The 21,353-nt window shown below is 36.1% G+C and overlaps 1 protein-coding gene across 4 annotated transcripts in view; it reads left to right on the top strand.

Annotated features, from left to right (window-relative positions):
- LOC109062209 (arf-GAP with SH3 domain, ANK repeat and PH domain-containing protein 1-like) overlaps positions 1 to 18,637 on the top strand; it is a 42,897-nt gene extending 24,260 nt beyond the window's left edge. The window contains exons 7-31 of one of the 4 annotated variants that reach the window (XM_042718478.1): positions 1,506 to 1,555; positions 1,753 to 1,882; positions 2,526 to 2,611; positions 3,193 to 3,268; positions 3,560 to 3,646; positions 4,159 to 4,167; positions 4,483 to 4,583; positions 5,246 to 5,315; positions 7,901 to 7,988; positions 8,170 to 8,218; positions 9,626 to 9,789; positions 9,991 to 10,124; positions 10,766 to 10,857; positions 11,004 to 11,190; positions 11,540 to 11,625; positions 11,725 to 11,840; positions 12,273 to 12,340; positions 12,535 to 12,642; positions 13,348 to 13,573; positions 14,527 to 14,688; positions 15,428 to 15,503; positions 15,786 to 15,850; positions 15,933 to 16,489; positions 17,718 to 17,840; positions 17,931 to 18,636. In XM_042718478.1, coding sequence (XP_042574412.1) covers positions 1,506 to 1,555; positions 1,753 to 1,882; positions 2,526 to 2,611; positions 3,193 to 3,268; positions 3,560 to 3,646; positions 4,159 to 4,167; positions 4,483 to 4,583; positions 5,246 to 5,315; positions 7,901 to 7,988; positions 8,170 to 8,218; positions 9,626 to 9,789; positions 9,991 to 10,124; positions 10,766 to 10,857; positions 11,004 to 11,190; positions 11,540 to 11,625; positions 11,725 to 11,840; positions 12,273 to 12,340; positions 12,535 to 12,642; positions 13,348 to 13,573; positions 14,527 to 14,688; positions 15,428 to 15,503; positions 15,786 to 15,850; positions 15,933 to 16,489; positions 17,718 to 17,840; positions 17,931 to 18,005 — 2,985 coding nt within the window. In that variant the 3' untranslated portion in view covers positions 18,006 to 18,636. Of the gene's footprint in view, positions 1 to 1,505; positions 1,556 to 1,752; positions 1,883 to 2,525; positions 2,612 to 3,192; positions 3,269 to 3,559; positions 3,647 to 4,158; positions 4,168 to 4,482; positions 4,584 to 5,245; positions 5,316 to 7,900; positions 7,989 to 8,169; positions 8,219 to 9,625; positions 9,790 to 9,990; positions 10,125 to 10,765; positions 10,858 to 11,003; positions 11,191 to 11,539; positions 11,626 to 11,724; positions 11,841 to 12,272; positions 12,341 to 12,534; positions 12,643 to 13,347; positions 13,574 to 14,526; positions 14,689 to 15,427; positions 15,504 to 15,785; positions 15,851 to 15,932; positions 16,490 to 17,717; positions 17,841 to 17,930 lie in introns of all 4 variants that reach the window. The other 3 variants (XM_042718480.1, XM_042718479.1, XM_042718481.1) reach the window with 3 other exon arrangements.
- The last annotated feature ends 2,716 nt before the right edge of the window (positions 18,638 to 21,353 follow it).

Genomic DNA, 21,353 nt, shown 5'->3' with positions numbered 1-21,353 from the left:
CACCCTCTTACTCAGCGGAAATGAAACCATTCTCTAAAGCCCTTGTTGACAGAGGCAGAGGCAGTTGAAGGGCATTAGTTCCGTCCCTGGAGGACATTTTCAGCTCTCTCTAAAATCTTTCCTGCACTGGAACAGATGCCTTATAAACCATTAAAAAGCACCTACACCAGTGCTCCTGAATGTGTAACCAGGACTCACTCTGAGACTCTTAAATTCTATTTGGAAATCAAGACAAAACACCAAAACACAAGACAGCTTTTCTATTCAGTTGCATCAGAATTACTGCAGAGCTCAGTATAGTGGATATACTGAATGATATGTGTGTGTGTGTGTGTGTGTGTGTGTGTGTGTGTATATATATATATGTATATGTGTATGGTATATATATATATATATATATATATTGTATATATATAGTATATATATATATATATATATATGTGTATATATATATATATATATATATATATATATATATATGTTTGTGTAAGCCAATGTTACTATTATTGGAGTAGTAAATAATATTATTTCATGAAAAAAAGAACTTATCCAAAATAATTTAAATACACTTAGAAATAAAATCTGTCATTTTAAATGCAAATTATAATGTACAGTACAGAAAAGTTGATGTTTATTTTTATATTTTCTACAGATATGGTTTATTAAATTAATTTCTTAAATGTATTAATTATAATGTTTTTATTATTTATATATATTTATTCATTTATTTATATAATTTTATGTATAGAACTTTAAGTGAGTGTTAGATGATGGTGTTGTTAAACACTAAATGTTATAATATGGCATACAGGAGGCACTATTAAACGTCAAGATTAAATGTTAGATTTTAAATTGACCGGGGGAAAAAAAGTATATGTGTGTGTAAGTCCTGCATCAGCTTCAAGCTTCCAGCTTTATTTGATGTGCAAAACAACATAATAGTTTGAAACTTTTAAAAATAGAAATAAAAAACAACATAAAAGTGTACAACAGCACCGAGGGAGACCTGCCACATCTTTTTATGCTCTGACTTACAGTATTCAGAAGCAAAAACTGCTGCGAGCTTCTGGATTCTGCTTCAGCAGTATGAATATATTCATGCTGGAAGCAAATTTATGCTCATGCCCGTTCTAAGAAGCCAGCAAGCTGATACACCTCAGGTAAAGTAACACACTCCAAAACATCCGCGTATGTTTCATGATCAATTATTATTTGAGCAGATGAACATTTGGGTAGTAGCAAAGTGAATAACGTCATTAACTCCAGAGAATAGGTTCCTGAGAGTGGGAAAATCTGATAAAGCAATTGCATTACCACAGTCCATATCAGTCACTACTGTACATCAGCACAGTGAGTTTCAAAGTAGTGATCAAATCTCTTGATTTCTTTGGTGCTTTATATTGTATAATAATGTGTTCAGCTTAACAACTGTGAAAAATGGTATATAACTCTGCACAGTAAACCTAATTGCTTCCTGCACTATTTATTTTATTTCCCCAACACAGGATCTTAAAAAGCCTTTCGACAAGGCCTGGAAAGACTATGAGACCAAGTTGTAAGTATCATTATTGTGTGTTCATATTCTTTTGTCATGTATATACAATTTTGTTTAATGTAATGTGTTGATATACAGCTGTTTTATGCTCAAACACAACAATATATAATCATCACAGTCAAAGAGCCATTTGCGGTAACCTAAATTTAAGCTAGTTTTTTCTCTGTCATCTTCTGTTTCTTGCCTTTTTGTTGTAGCACAAAGATTGAGAAGGAGAAGAGGGAACATGCCAAGCAGCACGGCATGATCCGTACAGAGATCACCGGTGCAGAGATCGCAGAGGAGATGGAGAAGGAACGGAGGATCTTTCAGCTGCAGATGTGTGAGGTGTGTGGGCTTGTGAAAATGGAAACTTTCTGTTTCACCAAGAGAAGTTAGCTTGATGGTAGTTTTGTTTCTTGTTCTCTTCTGCCGTGACGTCTTCTCTGACTTGAGGTGTTGTGAAAGGCCAGGAGATTTTCAGATGCATTCGTGTTTCACTCAGCAGCTCTGGAGCAAGATCTGAAGCAGCTGCTTGAGACATCATGGCTTGGCAGTGTCTCAGCTCATGAATATTAATTAGGCCATTCTGACATTGCTAGGTAACATTGCTGAACCATCCATTCACATGACCTGATTAATATTCATGAGTCAAGCAACAGTGGGCTTTGTATTTTCAGGTGCAGAATATGCTCGAGTATAGACAAACCAGGATATCAGACCAGCTTTATTTTTAAACACAATTTTACATGGAACTTGAAACATGCTGTTTTTTTACATATTGTATACACACACACACACACAAATATATATATATATATATATATGTATATATATGTATATATATGTATATATATATACATATATCCAAGATTAATTTATCTGGAGATCAGGTCTGCAGCAGAGCATTTGAGAAGTGTGTAATGTTGATGTATTTTCCTGTTAACATACTAGTGTCTCTATGTGCTTTATTGTCCATGGTTCCCAACAGTACCTGATCAAAGTGAACGAGATTAAGACCAAGAAGGGAGTGGATCTCCTCCAGAATCTCATCAAGTATTATCATGCACAGTGCAAGTGAGTGTCCCAGAATCCTGTTTTCTCGTATCAGATGTTCGGTCTGTTACTGTAATTTTTAAGAATGGTCTCCTAGATTAGTTAAGATATCTGTATTAAGGGTGTGAAGTGGAGATATATTACCTTTAAAGGGTTTGAAATTGTACACAGTTATAAAAAGTTTCAAGGTTAGTGATTTTTACAAAAATAAAATAAAAATAATATTTTTTATACAGCAAGGCCAAAAGATCAAAAGTGACAGTGAAGGCATTTATAATGTTATAAAAGTTTTCTATTTCAAATAAATGCTGTCTTTCTGTTCATCAAAGATTCCAGAAATGTATCGCAGTTTTCACAAAAAAAAAAAAAAAAAAAAACCAGCTTTGGATTTTAAAATGTATTCATATAGCTAAAAGTTATTGCAACATGTAGTAATATTTCACTGTATTGGTTTTTGATCAAATAAATATAGCCTTGATGAGCTTATTTCAAAAACAATAAGAAAAAAATCTTATTGACCCCAAACTTTTGAATATTATTTGATGTAGCGTTGAAAAAATGCCTTACAGCCTTTCATTTGCTCTTCTTGTGTTTTCTCTCAGTTTCTTCCAGGATGGCTTGAAAACCGCTGACAAGTTGAAGCAGTATATAGAGAAATTAGCAGCTGATCTCTATAATGTTAGTTAGCCTTTCATTTTATAATTATTTTTGCTGTTTTCTGCTGTTTCTGTTGTTAGTTCAATTATTATACAGCTCTACTTGTGAGAACATTAGGATTATATTAAATATAATATCATGAGACAAACATTATTAATATGAGCCTCAAATCAAACTGTTCCTTCAAACGTGTAATAAATGTTCACTAGCAATGCCTTCTTAAGAGAGTGTTTACTGTTATGAAATATCTTAAATTGAGGTGTTTGTTTTATATTGCTCCTATATTTTAACACATTACATTTGTATTATCAGATAAAACAGACCCAGGACGAAGAGAAAAAACAGCTCACAGCTCTCAGAGACCTCATTAAATCGTCTTTACAACTAGACCAGAAAGAGGTAGGTACATCACCGGAGAATATATATTCTTGCTTATTCCTTTCAGAAACATCGCGTAGAATTGGATTTACATGCTGTACTCGACATTAAAGATATGAGTCCAGATGTGAATTTGCTTTTCATGTCCAGTATGTCATGACATTTGCCGCCTCTGTGAGACATGTGAAGGAGGTTTTCAGTGTTTGTGTGCAAGCGCACACATTCGTTCTCATGAGAGAGAGGAAACATGGACATGAGGGTCATGCAGTGACAACACAAGCTCTTTTGTAGAGCCCAGCGTTTGATCTTTTATGTGTTTTGTTTGGAGTTGATGTCCATTTGAACCGGACGTCTCTGGTCTCGATTGAATAACAATGTACTGCGTTGTATTATCCTCGAACGTGGCTGTGAATATTGTATAATGTAAGGTTCGCTCTTATTTTTATTCTATGCACACTGCAATAATAATAATCTGACATCTGCATTTCTAACTCCTCTCCTCCTTTTTCCCTTTCACTGCCTTCCAACTGAAGTCTAGGAGAGTAAGTTTTCATTAAAGTAACATCTAATGTTGCCAGACTGCTTTTTCCCCATTTGATTTTATTCTATATATAATGTGTGTTCAAAAGTCTGAAAGCGCAGCTAAAAAATAACATCATTTTTTTTCTTTGTTCAAAATTCAAAAACTTTCTTTTCAGTTTTAATGAAAAATAAAAATCCCAGACTTTTAATGTAGTTTCAGGTTTTTGATCGCATTGTTTTTTCTTCAAGAAAGACAAGTTTCTACTTGAACTATAATCATGTCATACTTTTTATTTATTAGATTATGGCTGTTTTGTTTTTTGGATGATGTGCAGGATTCTCAGAGCAAGCAGAGCGGTTACAGTATGCACCAGCTACAGGGCAATAAGGTGTTTGGCAGTGAGAAGAAGGGCTATCTGTTTAAGAAGAGTGATGGGTGAGCTCACAGTTTGACTGAAATGTAGTCTGATGTTGTTGTTGTTTTTGAACATTCTGTGTAGGGCCACGTAATTGTCTCTTAATCGTGCCTAATGGCATTGGCTACACTGTAATTAACTGATTCAACATTAGCACACTGCTTCTGAGCACTGCTTTCTCAGGCTTTAGAGTGTCAAGCCAGTCAAATAAATACAGATGCAACATTGGCACCCTCCTTAAATAAGCTGTTTTTAAAGAAATAGAGGCACAAATGTTATGTTTAAATTACTACATAATTTGAATGTGAATTTATGTTAATTTGTTAGAAAGGATGTTATCTAACATACTACTATTCTATACAATTTTTTTCCCCAGTCTGGTCCGGTACGAAATTAATATTTTTATTCAGCAAGGACACTCTAAATTGAATTAAGGTGACAGATAATGTTACAAAAACACACTGCTTTCAACAGTTATATTACTAATGTTTTTAACATTGATATCAAATATGATATGTGTCTTAAGAAACAGCATATTAATGATTTCTGAAGGATCAAGTGATACTGAAGACTGGATGAGACAAAACTGAATTTGAATTCTTTTGAAAAAAAAAGAAAAAAATTCCTGCATTTTTCCAATTTTTAGAGATCCTAAGGAAGGATGTAATCTTTTTTTACTCAGGATCCGCAAAGTGTGGCAGAGGAGGAAGTGCTCTGTGAAAAACGGCATTCTCACCATCTCCCATGCCACAGTGAGTACTTGTCAAACTGCAAGATATGCTCATTAAAAGGATACTTGTCTCATTATAGTACTACTTACCAATACTTTTTAAGTTTGATTTTTTTTTAATTAAAGCTGTAGCTTTCAAACTGTTGTTTATAAACAGTGATGCAACACAGCTGCCACAGTTTAATTATCTTAAGACTTTTCGTTTCCTCATTATAGCACTGAAAACTCTCACTCGCTCTGTGTAAAGGTGAACATGGGGGGTAGTGCTGCCCAGTTACCATAGAAACATGCACCCGGTGCGATCTGACTCATACACTAATGATATTAGCACAAATGAGACCCAGCATGCTCTGGGCCCCAGGTGGTCTATGAGTTTCCTCGTGTAATCTGCTGCGAGGACGCTGTTGCTCAGCAGATGTCGTGTGGAGCGAATGCATTTTGCTCTCCGATCTCTGTGGCAATGTGCTCATATTCTTGTTTGATAGCATTTTAATGTGAAGAACTTTTCTGCCATCACGTCTGTGTGTTTCATCAGCATAAAAGTGCTCCTGCAGTGCTGGTATTTCTGTTTAGTCACCTTGGGTTTAACAAAATGAAGTTTTAATTTATGAATTATTCAGAAACAAAACAATGAGTCATGATAGTTGTTATATTAATGTTGTTTCCTGAATTTATTGAATGGTAATACAGTGGGTTAAACACATCTCATGGTTTTTTCTTAAGTCTGTAATATTTGAAGAAACAACTGGTTGGAAATGGAGCATCCAATATACAGGATGTTTTGGATACTTCATTTTACTTGTTATTTCTTATAAAAATTGAGAAATATTTGACATGATTCTGAAGTATGATTTCTTCAGTACTGCCTACTGTAGATGTCAGACAAGATCTGTGCTGGCAGTTCATTTCATCACGGCTGTAGACATGGAGCTATAGACATCTGTTTTATCACATTATATCTAGCTAATGCTTTTGTCTCAAGAGCCTTTTTTGTAGACTTTTTATTTTTATAGATTTTTGATAAAAAAAAAAAATCCCAGCAGAACCTTCTCTCTAGGATTTGAGTTAGATATACAAAAAACACATTTCAAATATGAGCGTTTAGTCTGTATTCTTGAATACTACTACAACAGTATTTTTAGTAACATGTAACAATATATATATATATATATATATATATATATATATATATATATATATACATACATACATACATACACACACACACACACACACACATATATATATATATATATATATATATATATATATAAATACACACACAGTGGGGGGTATGTGGGTCCTGTAGCTAATTTTACATAATGTTTTTATTTAATGAAAAAATAGCCTTATTAAATGAACTATTATTTATAAGCTTTTTTTCCTTCTTGGGCCTGAAATTGAGGAATTTTGGTCAGTACTGATAATTAAACAATATTTTGCTAAATGTGCTTTTGTGCTGAAACTTTGGCTGGTTTAGGCCTGTCATGGATAAATAATGATGACAATAAAAACACCAGGAGGTGGCAGCAAGCCCCTGTTTTGATAAATGATTTATTAAATCGTTTAAATCAAACAATTCGTTCAAAACGGCTGATTCATTTACAAACGAAACAAGCCTGCGTCCCAATTTGCATACTATCCATCCTAAATTCTATGTGATATTCTATGTGAATAGTAATTTTCAATACTATTTAGGGCAGATAGGCTGGATAGTATGCACATTGGGACTCAGGGTAAGTGTCCATCTGAATGGCCCGTTGAATCACTGGCTCACTTGATTTGTTCAAAAACTGATTCATTCAAGGAACAAAACATTGTGTTACTATGCACTGTTGTATAAAATTAATAGCACATTTGTGCTCACGCATGCAGGCCTACTTATATCCAGAAAAGTACATTCCTTGTGCAATGAATATAAAAACATAACTCATACATGGCTATTTTTTCTTTAATTGCTTGAATTATAAGGTTATTTTACCTGAATTCCATTAGGTTTCATCGCGCAGTGAATGCGTTTGGACTCTCCAGACGTGTTTTTGTTTTTTTTTTTTAGTTTTTGCAAAGTCGATGACTCCATAATGTCATCTCTCCTATCATCTCTCAATCCCGTACAGTCACACATACAGCACAGCAACATTGTGTCAGGGGAATGTTTTTAATTTGTTATATATATATATATATATATATATATATATATATATATATATATATTAAGTAAATGTATGTACATAATTATTGAAATAAATAACTAAAAGATATATACAATATAATGCAATAAAATAATTTATAACAACAAATAACATATTAGGTTTTTTTTATGTACAATAATAGCTGAAATTCAAAAATTGAACATTCATAAACAGCAATGGGATTTTTTTAAACTCATTGTAACTAACTAACTAATGCTTCCAGGTCACTCTTCCAGTTTTGTCGAAGCCTTATTTTTGTTAGTCAGGTAAATGCCTTCATCCTGATGACATGTTCATCGAGTCTCAAACTGGTGGAGGGGCCATTAGGCTATCTTCATTGCTGAGCCCCGGTGAAGCTCTGTTATGTCTGTCTCTCTGCGGGGTCATTTACTCACTGTAATTACGCTGTGTCCAGTCCAACAGGCAGCCGGTGAGACTGAATCTGCTGACTTGCCAGGTTAAACCCAGTGGAGAGGATAAGAAGTGCTTTGACCTCATCTCCCGTGAGTGGCTACACATTTCCCCCGTCAAACTTCGGAGTACTTTCATCCATACCAAGTGCTAGAAAGGCCTCTGGAAGTCTCACTCCATTACTCGGCCAGAGAGCACTAAGTGCATTGTTCAGGGCAGTTAACATAATGCACTTCTTTCCACAAATAATCTGTCTGCTTATTTCTCCTGCAGATAATCGAACATATCATTTCCAGGCAGAGGATGAACAGGAGTTTGTGATGTAAGTGTGAATATGTGAGGTCGAGAGTTAATACCATCTGTTATTTCTCTGTTCTCATGCTCACGAGTGAGAACAAGATGCGTGTGTATGAGTGCTTCTGCATGTTAATGAGATGAATGTGTGTTTGTGTGTATTTCATCCTTGGCTGGGCTATAAATATGTTAAAAACAGTTCAGTTTTTTTTTCTTTTTTTTGAAACAAATGTAGACATTTATTTCAGCAAGAATGCATTAAATTTATGAAATAATCAAGCTTTCTATGTATCACAGTTTTCATAAAAATATAAAGCAGCACAAGTGTTTTCAACTGTGAGGATAATAAGAAATGTTCCTTGAGCAGGAGATAAGCATATTAAAATGATTGGTGAAGGATCATGTGACACTGCAAATTGCAACAAGTGGTGCATTATATTTTTGATCAATTTAATTCCTCCTTGCTGAATGAAAGTATGCATTTCTTTAAAAAAAAAAAAAACTTTTAAACAGTACTATATGTACAGGTGCATCTCAATAAATTAGAATGTCATGGAAAAGTTCATTTATTTCAGTAATTCAACTCAAACCTGTGTATTAAATAAATTCAGTGCACACAGACTGAAGTAGTTTAAGTCTTTGGTTCTTTTAATTGTGATGAATTTGGCTCACATTTAACAAAAACCCACCAATTCACTATCTCAGCAAATTAGAATATGGTGACATGCCAATCAGATAATCAACTCAAAACACCTGAGAAGGTTTCCTGAGCCTTCAAAATGGTCTTTCAGTCTGGTTCACTAGGCTACACAATCATGGGGAAGACTGCTGATCTGACAGTTGTCCAGAAGACAATCATTGACACCCTTCACAAGGAGGGTAAGCCACAAACATTTATTGCCAAAGAAGCTGGCTGTTCACAGAGTGCTGTATCCAAGCATGTTAACAGAAAGTTGAGTGGAAGGAAAAACTACAGTCTTTGTGCATTGAATTTATTTAATACACGAGTTTCACAATTTGAGTTGAATTACTGAAATAAATGAACTTTTTCATGACATTCTAATTTATTGAGATGCACCTGTATATGGATTTTTCGTCTTACATGACAATATTTGCTGTATATATGTATAATCTAAGAATAAGCTGAAAGCCAGAAAATTCATTGTGAATATTTTGTGAATAGTCAATATATTGCCCATGATTTTTATATAGTATATTTTGCTGTGCGTTATTAAGCTTGTGTGTGTCTGTTGATATATAATATCTGTATGACACATTTATATTGATATATAAATTAGTGTTTGTGTGTAAACATTGTATGCAAACCTTTATTTGTTCGTGTGGTGTTTCACATAATTTATCGCATGTGCGTGTCCATCTGTAGAGGTGTTCAAGCGGTTAATGCATATACTGTATGTGAATGTGTGATGTGCAGATGGATCTCAGTGCTGACTAACAGTAAGGAGGAGGCTCTGAACATGGCGTTCCGTGGGGAGCAGAGTGCTGGAGATGACAGTTTGGAAGACCTGACCAAAGCCATCATCGAGGACGTGCTGCGCATGCCTGGAAATGAAGTCTGCTGCGACTGTGGTGCACCAGGTTAGCTGAGTTAGTGTATGAAAGTTTTGTAGCAGTTGGATCTGACACAAAGTCCCTACTTTGTCAGTGTAGAAAGCAAGGGATCAAATTAGAGTTTTATAGCTTCATGCGCCACCTTGTGGTTGAGAAGTGAATGGCAGACTGCACAGCCCTCAACAAATACAATAAAGACCTAATTTTCCCCTTTTTCATCTGTTCTAGAGCCTAAATGGTTATCCACTAACCTGGGCATCCTGACATGCATCGAGTGTTCGGGGATTCACAGGGAAATGGGAGTCCATATTTCACGCATCCAATCCATGGAACTCGACAAACTCGGCACCTCTGAACTCTTGGTAATCTGAACATTAATCTGGTCATTTAAAATATTTGTTAAAAATTTGGGTTCAGTAAGTGTTTGATTCTTTTACCAATTATTTAGCAAGGATGTATTTCATTGATCAAAACTGGCAGTTAGAACTTTTATAATCTATTTAAAAATGCAGTTCTTTCTATTTATCCAAGAAAAATATTTATCACCCTAAAATTAAGCAGCACAACTGTTTTCAACAGTGCTAATAATAAGAAATGTTTCTTGAGCACCGAATGATTTCTGAAGGATCATGTGAATTTGACGACTGGAGTAATGATGCTGAAAATTCAGCTTTGCATCACAGGAATAAATTACATTTTAAAATATATTAGAATAGAAAACAGTCATTTTAAATTGCAATAATATTTCACAATATTACTATTTTTGCTGTATTTTAAATCAAATAAATGCAGCCTTAGTAAGCATGAGAAAATAGTCATTTAAATAGTATTAACAATCTCAAATACTTTAACAGTAATTTGTATGTATGTTAATTACAAATGATCAAGCTTTCTATATCAGCTTTTAGCCAAATGTATTTCTATTTAGAAATGCACAAAGTATAGTTATGCTGTGAACTGTTAAAATGCTCGTTACTAATAGCTGACTGCAATTTCTCCACAGTTGGCTAAGAATGTGGGTAACAGCAGTTTTAATGAAATATTAGAAGGGAATCTGCCGAGTCCTTCGCCGAAGCCAACACCGTCAAGTGACATGTGAGTACCAGCCTACAAAGCAGACATGTAACAAATGTAGACAGAACTACAGACTTTAGCTATGAGAATGACCCTTTGTTTAGTAATTAATGCACTAATTTATGTAAAGCAGTATATGCTTTGAAATGAGGTTGTAAATCTTGTAGGACCGAGAGGAAGGAGTACATAAACGCAAAGTATGTGGAGCACAGGTTTGCTCGGAGGACAGCCACTACAGCCACAGCCAGACAGGGCGACTTGTACGAGGCCGTGAGAACTCGAGACCTGATGGCTCTTATTCAGCTCTATGCAGATGGAGTGGAGCTAATGGATCCATTTCCAGAAGCACGACAGGTATTGATCTCTGACTAATAGTTTGTCATGGACCTACTGATTTAAATGCTGCTTATTTAGAGAAATATAGTCATTTATTCCCTAGAGTTGAACATGAACTGATGTCAGCACAAATGGCTTGTGTGGCTTTTTGCAAATGTGAGGTTGAAGCGATGGTTGCCCAAGGGTTCATCAGTATTCAGTTTTTTTTTGTTTGTTGTTTTTGTAAGATGCTTCCTGTTCATTTTAGAGGATCTGAAATCTGCTTGTTTACACAGTCAATTGTAAGAATAAGCTGTATAACTATATAGCATATTTTATTAAATTCTCAGTAATGCTGTGCTGATTCTGAATGAATTACTGTCAACAGGACCCGGGAGAGACAGCGCTGCACTTTGCTGTGCGGACATCAGACCAGACCTCTCTGCACCTGGTGGATTTTCTTGTCCAAAACAGGTATCGGACAGAATATTCTGTTGTGCACATTAGTCCACTGACACTCAATAGAAGAGAATTAAGAGTCAAGATGGTTAATATGGATATGTGTGTGTACAGTGGAACTCCAGACAGACAGACGGAGAGTGGAAACGCTGCTCTCCATTACTGCTGCACATATGAGAAGGCAGAGTGTCTCAAACTGCTGCTCAGGGGAAAACCATCTATTGACTTGGGTAAGCGGACTACCTATAGCATCTCCCCAAAGATGTTTCAAAAGAGACATCATCTGCAGTTATTTCAAAATAAATATGATATTTATTACTTTGAATTTGTGACATACAACAAACCACTGTGACCCACACTCAAAACTCAACGTTTGGAGGCTCATCCTCCGACATGTTTCATTCCTCATATCTTTGCATGAACGTTTGGAGGCTCATCCTCCGACATGTTTCATTCCTCATATCTTTGCACAGAGTAATACACACCACACCTAACCTGGAGGCTTTGATTTTTGCTTCTTGCACAATATAAATACATGCAAATTTTCCAAAACATAATATATAACTTCCAAAGATCTAAAAACAAAGTTATTGTTTATTCTTAATTTAATTGCAGTAGTTATAGCAAGGCTCTTCTTATGTGATTTATGTGTTTTATTTAAGTGAATCAAAATGGGGAGACGGCTTTGGACATTGCCAGACGACTGAAAAATACACAGTGTGAAGAGCTAGTGAGTGTGATCATTTTGTACACAGTGTTTATTTTTCTGTGTTGCCGATACTGTTAATTACAAAAGAATTTTGCCATACAGCCACCTGCAATTTGACTATACAGTCATGTAATTACTCAAAACATGGCCTTTTCTGGCATTAATGTCAGAGAGGAGAAGTGTATTACATTAGTGGTTTGTGATTGGATGCGCAGCTGTTGGAGGCAGCAGCCGGGAGGTTTAATCCTCACGTGCATGTGGAGTATGAGTGGAATCTGAGGCTGGAGGAGATCGACGAGAGTGACGATGACCTAGATGATAAGGTTTGTGTTCCTACCTTTTATTTTGTCCCATATCTCTCTATACTAGAGCTCTGCTTCACTCTGTCAGTTAAGAGCTCCTTTTTTATGCACCTCGTACAGTAGGCATGAGCATTATGAGTCATTTTCTGTATTAAGAGAAAAATAAGTCAAACCATTACTGGAGTTACCCAGAGTTTACACTGAAAACAATTTGAGAAGTATATTGCTGCTGTTAGTGTAATGCACATATAAATAGTATGGTAAAACTATTCTATCCACTTTATTTTGCAATGTGAAGCAAACTATTTTCTGTGAATGTGCTAGACTTCCAATTCATTAGGAGCTGTAGGTAAATAATTACAAGAATAACAAAGTGCAGTAAACTGTAATGTATTTATATACATATAAATATACACACTACACACATATATTATGTGAACACATACTTTTATTTTGGGAGCAATAATCACGATCAGTCAATTTAACAGCCTTATTCTTTGCCCACTCAGACTTTCTCAAAACGATTTAAATGTATTCTTATATCAAAATCACATTTGATTGCATCATAAACATGGATCCTCATCTGCAGAGATCCATGACTTGAGAAATGAGAACTGAAAACGCCAATGAGAATCAAAATATTGCTACATTTCCTGAAGACCCAGTGCATTCAGTTGTAATAGCAAGGTTTTACTATTCTCAAATAAATATTTTTTCCATCCCCAGCCCAGTCCGGTGAAGAAAGAGCGTTCTCCCCGACCTCAGAGCTTCTGTCATTCCTCAAGCGTGTCCCCTCAGGAGAAGCTGTCTTTGCCAGGGTATTTAGGACCCAGGGACAAACAGCGACTCTCCTACGGAGCCTTTGCTAATCCCGTCTACAGCACCTCCACCGATACACCTGCGTCTCCAGTATCTGAGGGGCCCACAATAGCCAGCAAGACCACTTCAAAAGGTATACACACCTATAAGATTAATATGCATGACACTGCAGAAAAAAAAACGAGTAGACCAGCTGCCTGGAAATGTGAAACATGCTGGTATATTGACCTGTTTGCATGTTTCTGATGTCTTTACATTAACTCTACTTGTGGGTGAGGTGTAATGTGCTATCTATGGAGGTTAATCGTGAGTGATTATGAAACATCCTCTCACACCACAACCACTGTTTGCTTGCAAACTGAACTGGAATGTGCAACCTTTGGCTTTTGTTTCAACTAATCGGATATTAGCCTGCCGCCTGCATTCTGGGATCATATGAAAGGAGTAGTTTACCCAAAAATGAAAATTAGCTGAAAACGCACACCCTCAGGCTATCCCAGATGAAGATGAGTTTGTTTTTTCATTGGAACAGATTTGGAGAAATGTAGCATTATTTTACTTGCTCACCAATGGATCCTCTGCAGTGAATGGGTGCCGTCAGAATGAGAGTTCTGACAGCTGAAAAAAACATCATAATAATCCACAATTATCTGGACTCCAGTCCATCAATTAGCATCTTGTAATATAAAAAATTTGTGTGTTTGTAATTAATCCATCATTAAAATGTTTTTAACTTCAACTTTAGTGTGGATTAATGTAATGTTTTATGTATGGACTCTCATTCTGACGGCACCCATTCACTGCATAGGATCCACTGGTGAGCAAGTGATATAATGCTTAATTGCTCCAGATCTGTTTTGATGAAGAAACTCATCAAATGAGTAAAATTGAGTAGATTTTCCACAAATTTGAATTTTGGGTGCACTATTCCTCTAAATGTAATTTTCTTGATAATTTGGTTGTGTTTATGGAAATCTTTTTATGCTCCTTGTGTGGTGATGGGAGTGCTGTTTTTGCCCTTGTGTTCCGGTGCACTCAGGCCTCACTTGTTTCTCGACCAATCACGTCATCTCGTCACTCTTTCAGCTCCATCCACTGGACCGCCCACCTCCCTGCCGCTGGGATCACAATCGAGTGCAGGAGGCAGCTCCACTCTGTCTAAGAAGAGAGCGCCTCCTCCACCTCCCGGACACAAGCGCACACTCTCAGACCCCCCCAGCCCCGTACTTCAGGGCCCGCAGAGCAAAGGTGCGTCCAGGTGGCAACACCTCCGTTTTGTGACTGCAGAAACAACATTCCGTCGCCACCTCTGCTGACAGAAAAGAGCAAAATCTTGCAATTGTGTTGTTTTGGTGCGGATAGTGGTGTTGCTGTGAAGTGGGTGGGTGTGAATTCTGAGACTGATCTTCATATGCCCATTGCAATGAAGTGATACTCTGAGTAACTGATTTAGGGCTCTTGTTCTTGAGTATGTGTTAATGAACAGAGCTTTCTGAGTGGAACCGTCACACCCAAGGATGTTAATACAATTATTGCTTGACTTTACATTTTCTTCAGTATTTTCTCTTTCCTCACCCCACAATGAGAGTTAAAGTGGTTAATCTCCATTTGATATCCATATTAATCAACTTAATAGGCTGCTTTCTTTTCATTTTGTGATTCTGAGCTTTGCAATTTAATAACAATTCATTTTGTTCATGTTGTGTTGCATTTTTGTGATTAAATTAGCCTAATAATTTGTTTAAAGGTAAAGTGTGTAATTTCTGTTCTATAAGCTTCACCAGCTAGAATTTAGAATAACTAAAATTAAAATTTGTTAATAAAATTTGTTAATGTTGCTGGGCAACAATTAATCAATCATTTACATCAATGAAAGTCACATGCACATAAAAACAAGAGTGTAAAACATGGCCAAAGCTTTTAATGAAATACAGGAACTTCAAACCCGCTTTAAACCTCTTCCCTCTTTTTATTTTGAACCTCATAGGAAGTGAGTCCACACCTCCTTCTGCAAATCGGACATCCCCGGCCAATAAGTTTGAGGGAATTCAGCAGCAGCAAAGGTGCTGCACTGCACTCACATTCAGACAAACCTGCTTGATAAAGAAAACCTGCTGTTTTGTTTTTTTAATAGAAATTTAAAATGGAAATGTTTAAAATGTAATAGTCCTATTTTGCATAATAATCATTTGTGCATTTTACTGCATGTCAAATCGACCTTGAAGGTATATAAAAAAAAGATTTAGCATTTACTGTATAATTTTCATGTTAGAATTGAAAATCCATCATGAAGGTTTTTCTAGTCTGTTATAGAGATAATAATGACATGCCCTTCTTGATTTCAGCACTTCTTCTATGAACACAAAAGCAGCATTTGGCCCACGAGTTCTTCCCAAACTACCTCAAAAAGGTACATACAACACAACAACAACATACAATTTATTTATAATATTTCTCATTTTTAACTTTATATTGACATACACATCTTTCAGTGGCACTACGAAAGATCGACACAATCCACCTCCCCTCAGTGGACAAGTCCAGTCCTGATGTGCTGCAGAAATCCCCACAGGCCCAGGACACTCCTCCCACCAGAGCTTCAGATACAATTACTAGACCCACTGAGCCGCCACCTAAAATCCCACAACCCGCAGAACGCTCCCAGCCTGTGGAGGTGCCACAGAAACCGCATATCTCAGACCTCCCCCCCAAGCCACAGTTATCTGATCTTCCCCCAAAACCACAATTGTCGGATTTACCTCCCAAACCTCAGCTTTCTGACCTGCCCCCGAAACCTCAGCTTAAGGATCTACCCCCTAAGCCGCAGCTCTCTGACCTCCCATCCAAGCCTACGATGTCTACAGCAGCTGAGACCACACAGAGGCAAACAGCGCAGGATGAAACAAGTCCAAAGCCCCAGCTGACAGAGGTGCAGTCATCCAGTCAGCAGGAGGAGCTTTCTCCAAGACAGGCCAGTGAGGACACTAATGGTGCACCTGCAGGAGCTGTGGAGATGCCAGTCCCGATGCCACGGAAAATAAACACAGTGGTGAGTGGAAGACCTTTTAAAAAGTTTCATATATCTAGTATGGACCTAAAAGATTTTGGCTTAACAACCAGTGCACAAATTCTTTTTTGTCCTCACTTAAGGGGACTAAATTTCTGTCATTAATTACTCACCATATCATTCCAAACCTGTAAGACCTTCCTTCATCATTGGAAGAAATTAAGATATTTCTGATGAAATCCGAGAGCTTTCTGACCCTGCATAGACAGCATGCAACTGACACGTTCAAGGCCCAGAAAGGTAGTAAGGACATTATTAAAATAGTTCATGTTGACAGTTTAACTGTCAATGGTTCAATTGTAATTTTATGAAGCCACAAGAATACTTTTTGTGCGCAAAGAAAACAAAAATAATTACTTTATTCAAGTATTTCTTCTCTTTCTTGTCAGTCTTGATGCACGTTCATGAGAGTACCATTTTTGGGTAAACTATCCCTTGAACAACCTATATCTATTATTTTATTGTTGTAAAATGAAACATTTTTAGCATAGTATTGAGCTTAAAAGGTGAAATAAAAATAAAAAAAATAATACATTAAAAAAAGCATTAGTTTAGATATTTTCTTAGTAAAAAAAAAATACATTTATTTATTTATCATTTTTTTAGTTTATATACCTTACTGTTTGGGATCAGTAATTTTTTTAAAGAAATGAATCATTTTACTTAGCACAGACACATTAATTTGCTTAAAAAATGACAGTAGGGACTTTTATATTACATAAGACGTAAGATTTATTTTTTTGAATATATGTTGTTCTTTTAAGCTTACTATTTATCAAAGAATCCTGTAAATCATGGTTTCCACAAAAACATTAAGCAGCTGTTTTTAACATTAATATTATAAAGAAATGTTTCTTAATCTCAAATGACCATATTAGAATGATTTCTGAAGGATCATGTGACACTGAACCATGTAGTAATGGTTATAAAATATATAATATAAAATATAAAAACAAAAATAAATAAATAAATTTGAAAAATATTTTAGAATATATCAAAATAGAAAACAGTTATTTTAAATAATACTATTTCACATTGTCCTGTTTTTGCTGTTTTTTCTCATGTAACGAATGCATCTTTGGTGATCATAAGAGACTTATTTAAAAAAACAAACAAATAAATCTATCCGACCCCCGAATTTTGATCAGTAATGCTTACTGGAAAAGATCAACGGGTGTAACACTAATAACTGGAGATCATCTCTGTGTAGGGCAAGAACAAAGTAAAGCGTGTGAAAACCATCTACGATTGCCAAGCGGATAATGACGATGAGTTGACTTTTGTGGAGGGGGAGGTTATAATTGTTACAGGAGAGGAAGACCAGGAGTGGTGGGTAAGTAAATCTGCACAGTGCGCTTGCCACTAGCATTGTTAGTTCTGTTTTAGGACAGACTATCACATTCATCAACCTGCCTTTTTACAGATCGGGCACATAGAGGGGGAGCCTGAACGGAAAGGGGTCTTCCCAATGTCGTTCGTGCACATTCTGTCAGACTGACAGTGTATAAGCGGCAGCCAAGAGGCTCTCTAACTAGCACAAGCTCCGCTCTCTCTGGCCTCACACTGGACTGTGGGCATTGCCTCTGTACATAGCTGCTGAAACCCAAACGGTCTCCAAACCAACGAAACATGAAGTATCAAACCCATGCTCCCTTAATCCTCAAGGTTGAAATGTGTAAACTATGTGTTGTTCATAAACTGTGTTATCCTGCCTACCAGTATTATCGTAGCCATGGCAGCCCAGCATGCCAAACTGGGTTTGCAGTAGCTATACTTGGAAATCTAGCACTTAACATGTATGCTGTAACTTTGTGTATGTGTACACATATAGAATTATATGTATGTCCATTTTAAGTGTGTCTCTGTACATACATATGCACAGATGTAAGTGTATATTTATGTACGTATGTATAATGTACAAGTGTGCAAATGTGTTAACCCTGCTTGCTTATGGAGCCAGAGTGACTTTTAAAAGAAAAAAAGATCATCTCTTGAATTTTTCGAAGGCGTAAATGATGAGCAAGAATACTTAAAGGGATACTCCACCCCAAAATGAAAATTTTGTCATTAATCACTTACCCCCATGTTGTTCCGAACCTGTAAAAGCTTCATTCGTCTTCGGAACACAATTTAAGATATTTTGGATGAAAACCGGAAGTCCTGTGAATGTCCCATAGACTGCCAAGTAAATAGCAGTGTCAAAGTCCATAACAGGTAAGAAGGTCGTCGTCAGCAATCTGAGTTATATGAAGCGACAGGAACACTTTTTGTAAGCGAAGAAAACAAAAATAACGACTTTATTCAACAATTTCTTTGTCAACAGTCTCCTCTGTGTCTCTCCTTATCACCGTATGCTGCGTATGCTCTTCTGTATCATCCGCGCCTCAAAGATGCGCTTCTACGTGTATTTAGCTTTGATTTGAAAGAAAACAGCGCGTCCATGTGCCGCGGATGATACAGAAGAGCATACACAGCATACGGTGATATGGAGAGACACAGAGAAGACTGTTGACAAAGGAATTGTTGAATAAAGTCGTTATTTTTGTTTTCTTCACTTACAAAAAGTGTTCCCGTCGCTTCATATAACCCAGATTGCACGTCTGATGGCAGATGGAGTATTCTGATGATGACATTCATACCTTTTATGGACCTTGACACTGTTATTTACTTGGCAGTTTATGGGACAGTCACAGGCCTCCTGGTTTTCATCCAAAATATCTTAAATTGTGTTCTGAAGATGAATTAAGCTTTTACGGGTTTGGAAACGACATGGGGGTAAGTGATTAATGACTAAATTTTCATTTTGGGGTGGAGTATCCCTTTAAATACTATACCAGTGTTGAAATTCCCAGCAGAGTGGGATTCTGGTCAGGGATCAAAACCAAAATGCAAAGGTTTGAACATCTCATCTGCTCTACATGAACAATAAAAAGTGCATTCACTCGGTTTGCATCACTCACAAAAAAAAAAAAAAAAAAGAAAAAAAAAAGACAGAAATCATCTTCATCCTGAATGCCTCAGTGATTAGGAGACCAATTTACAGCCCTAGAAAATTGTTGGTGCAGTGCTACTATTTTCTACCAGTATGTTCATATGGCGGCTGTATGCAAGGACGTTACCACACATAACCACTAATAATTTAAGAATGAACCACTGAAGAGCTCATATCGGTCAAACATTTCAGTGTCAATTGTGGTTGTGGCCTTGGTTGCATCTGTGGGGCCGCTTCATTCCTTCCCCATTGTCATTTAATGCCAAATCTGACAAAACCGATGCCTCAGCTCTGGGAAAGTGTCCTTGTCGATATTCTTTTATTAGATCATACAACAGCGTACCTTATTCATTTGGTCTCTGGTTATCAGTCATGAATCATGCATAATTTATGAAGCTTCACTCGTTCATGGATCTGACTGGTCAAACGTCTTTGGCTTTGTATAAAAATGGATATATGTTGAGCAGAACACAATCTGTTAAAGGTTGCTTAGGAGGAGTTTTGTTGTTTGCTTACAGTGACTGTGGAATGTGATTTCTTTCATTTACATTGAAATGAGCTGCAAGGGGACCCGGCAGTGAGTGACTGACTCGGTATGACTCAGAATGAACTAACTCTGCCTCTTTTCTCGTTACCCTATCAGGGAGACCAGCATTCACTCTTGGTTTTTAACTATTATTGTATTAACAAAAGAAGATGTATTAATGAATGCCACCTGTACTATATTTGATGATGATAGTATTTGACATTTATAGGGCTAAAGTGTTTCAGCATGGAGTTTATTATGGGTTTTGTTTCTCTGTTTTAGGTCATGTTACGATTAAATAATAATAACTATGGAATAAATAACAGGAATTCAGCACAAAGAACATCTCTGCTCCATGAAAAAGAAAACAACTTCAAGATTGTGCAACTCCTGGACTGTTTTGTTTAGAGCCCACTGTTGGACAACATCTATCTGTTTAGATGTTCAATCCAATACAACTCCAGATCATGGATTCTTGGGTTGCTAATATTGTAGCATAATAAAGTCTGGAAACAGAGAAAAGGACAACTTCACATTTAAGTGAATAAACTGGATTCAGTCCTAACGTTAAATTTAGGATGAATTTTGCCACTCTCAATTTTTTTTCTCTCTGTGTTTGCTGCACTGTAAGTTCAGTTTGAAAGAAAATCAAACTTGGCTATCAAGTCTTCGAATCATAAAATAAAGACTTTACGGTGAAACCATGTAGTCTCTATGCTATTTATTTATTTATTCTTCAGGCTGGGTTATTTGACATACAGTGTCAGTCTAAAAAATTGACTTTCAAGACTTATTTTCTGAATTTTGGCTCATCAATACTAATTGAAGAACTTTTTTTTCATGAATCTTCATGAATTTCATGTACACATTAAACATTTTTTCCCTTCAAAATGTTTTTAACATTGATAACACCAATGATGTGTCCATATCTTTAAAAAAAAAAAAAAACATTTTTGATATTAATAATGATTTATTTTCATCCTGAAAACCAGCATTTATTAAGTGTTTTAGTATCTTGTGTATTATTTTAATGGAATCATTAATATATATTATTGTTTAAATGTTAATATAAAATGATTTGTCTTTTATATTGGATTTCTTCAAATATTTAAAATCTTTTTTTATTTAAGTCACCATGTCAAAAACTCACGTTAGTCACCAAGCTTAGAAACTGAGACTGACCCATAAAGCACAACTTCACCTGTTGTATCTGCTCCACTATCGTGCAAAAGAACTAGAGCATTTCCATATTTTCATTTCACAAACGTTGCTTCACTGATAAAGTGAGCGTTCTATCGTATTGTTTGCGCTTTTTAGCGTGCAATTAG

This window comes from Cyprinus carpio, chromosome B2 (assembly GCF_018340385.1).
Source record: "Cyprinus carpio isolate SPL01 chromosome B2, ASM1834038v1, whole genome shotgun sequence".
Lineage (NCBI taxonomy): Eukaryota > Metazoa > Chordata > Actinopteri > Cypriniformes > Cyprinidae > Cyprinus > Cyprinus carpio.
This window is presented reverse-complemented; position numbering and strand designations above follow the sequence as displayed.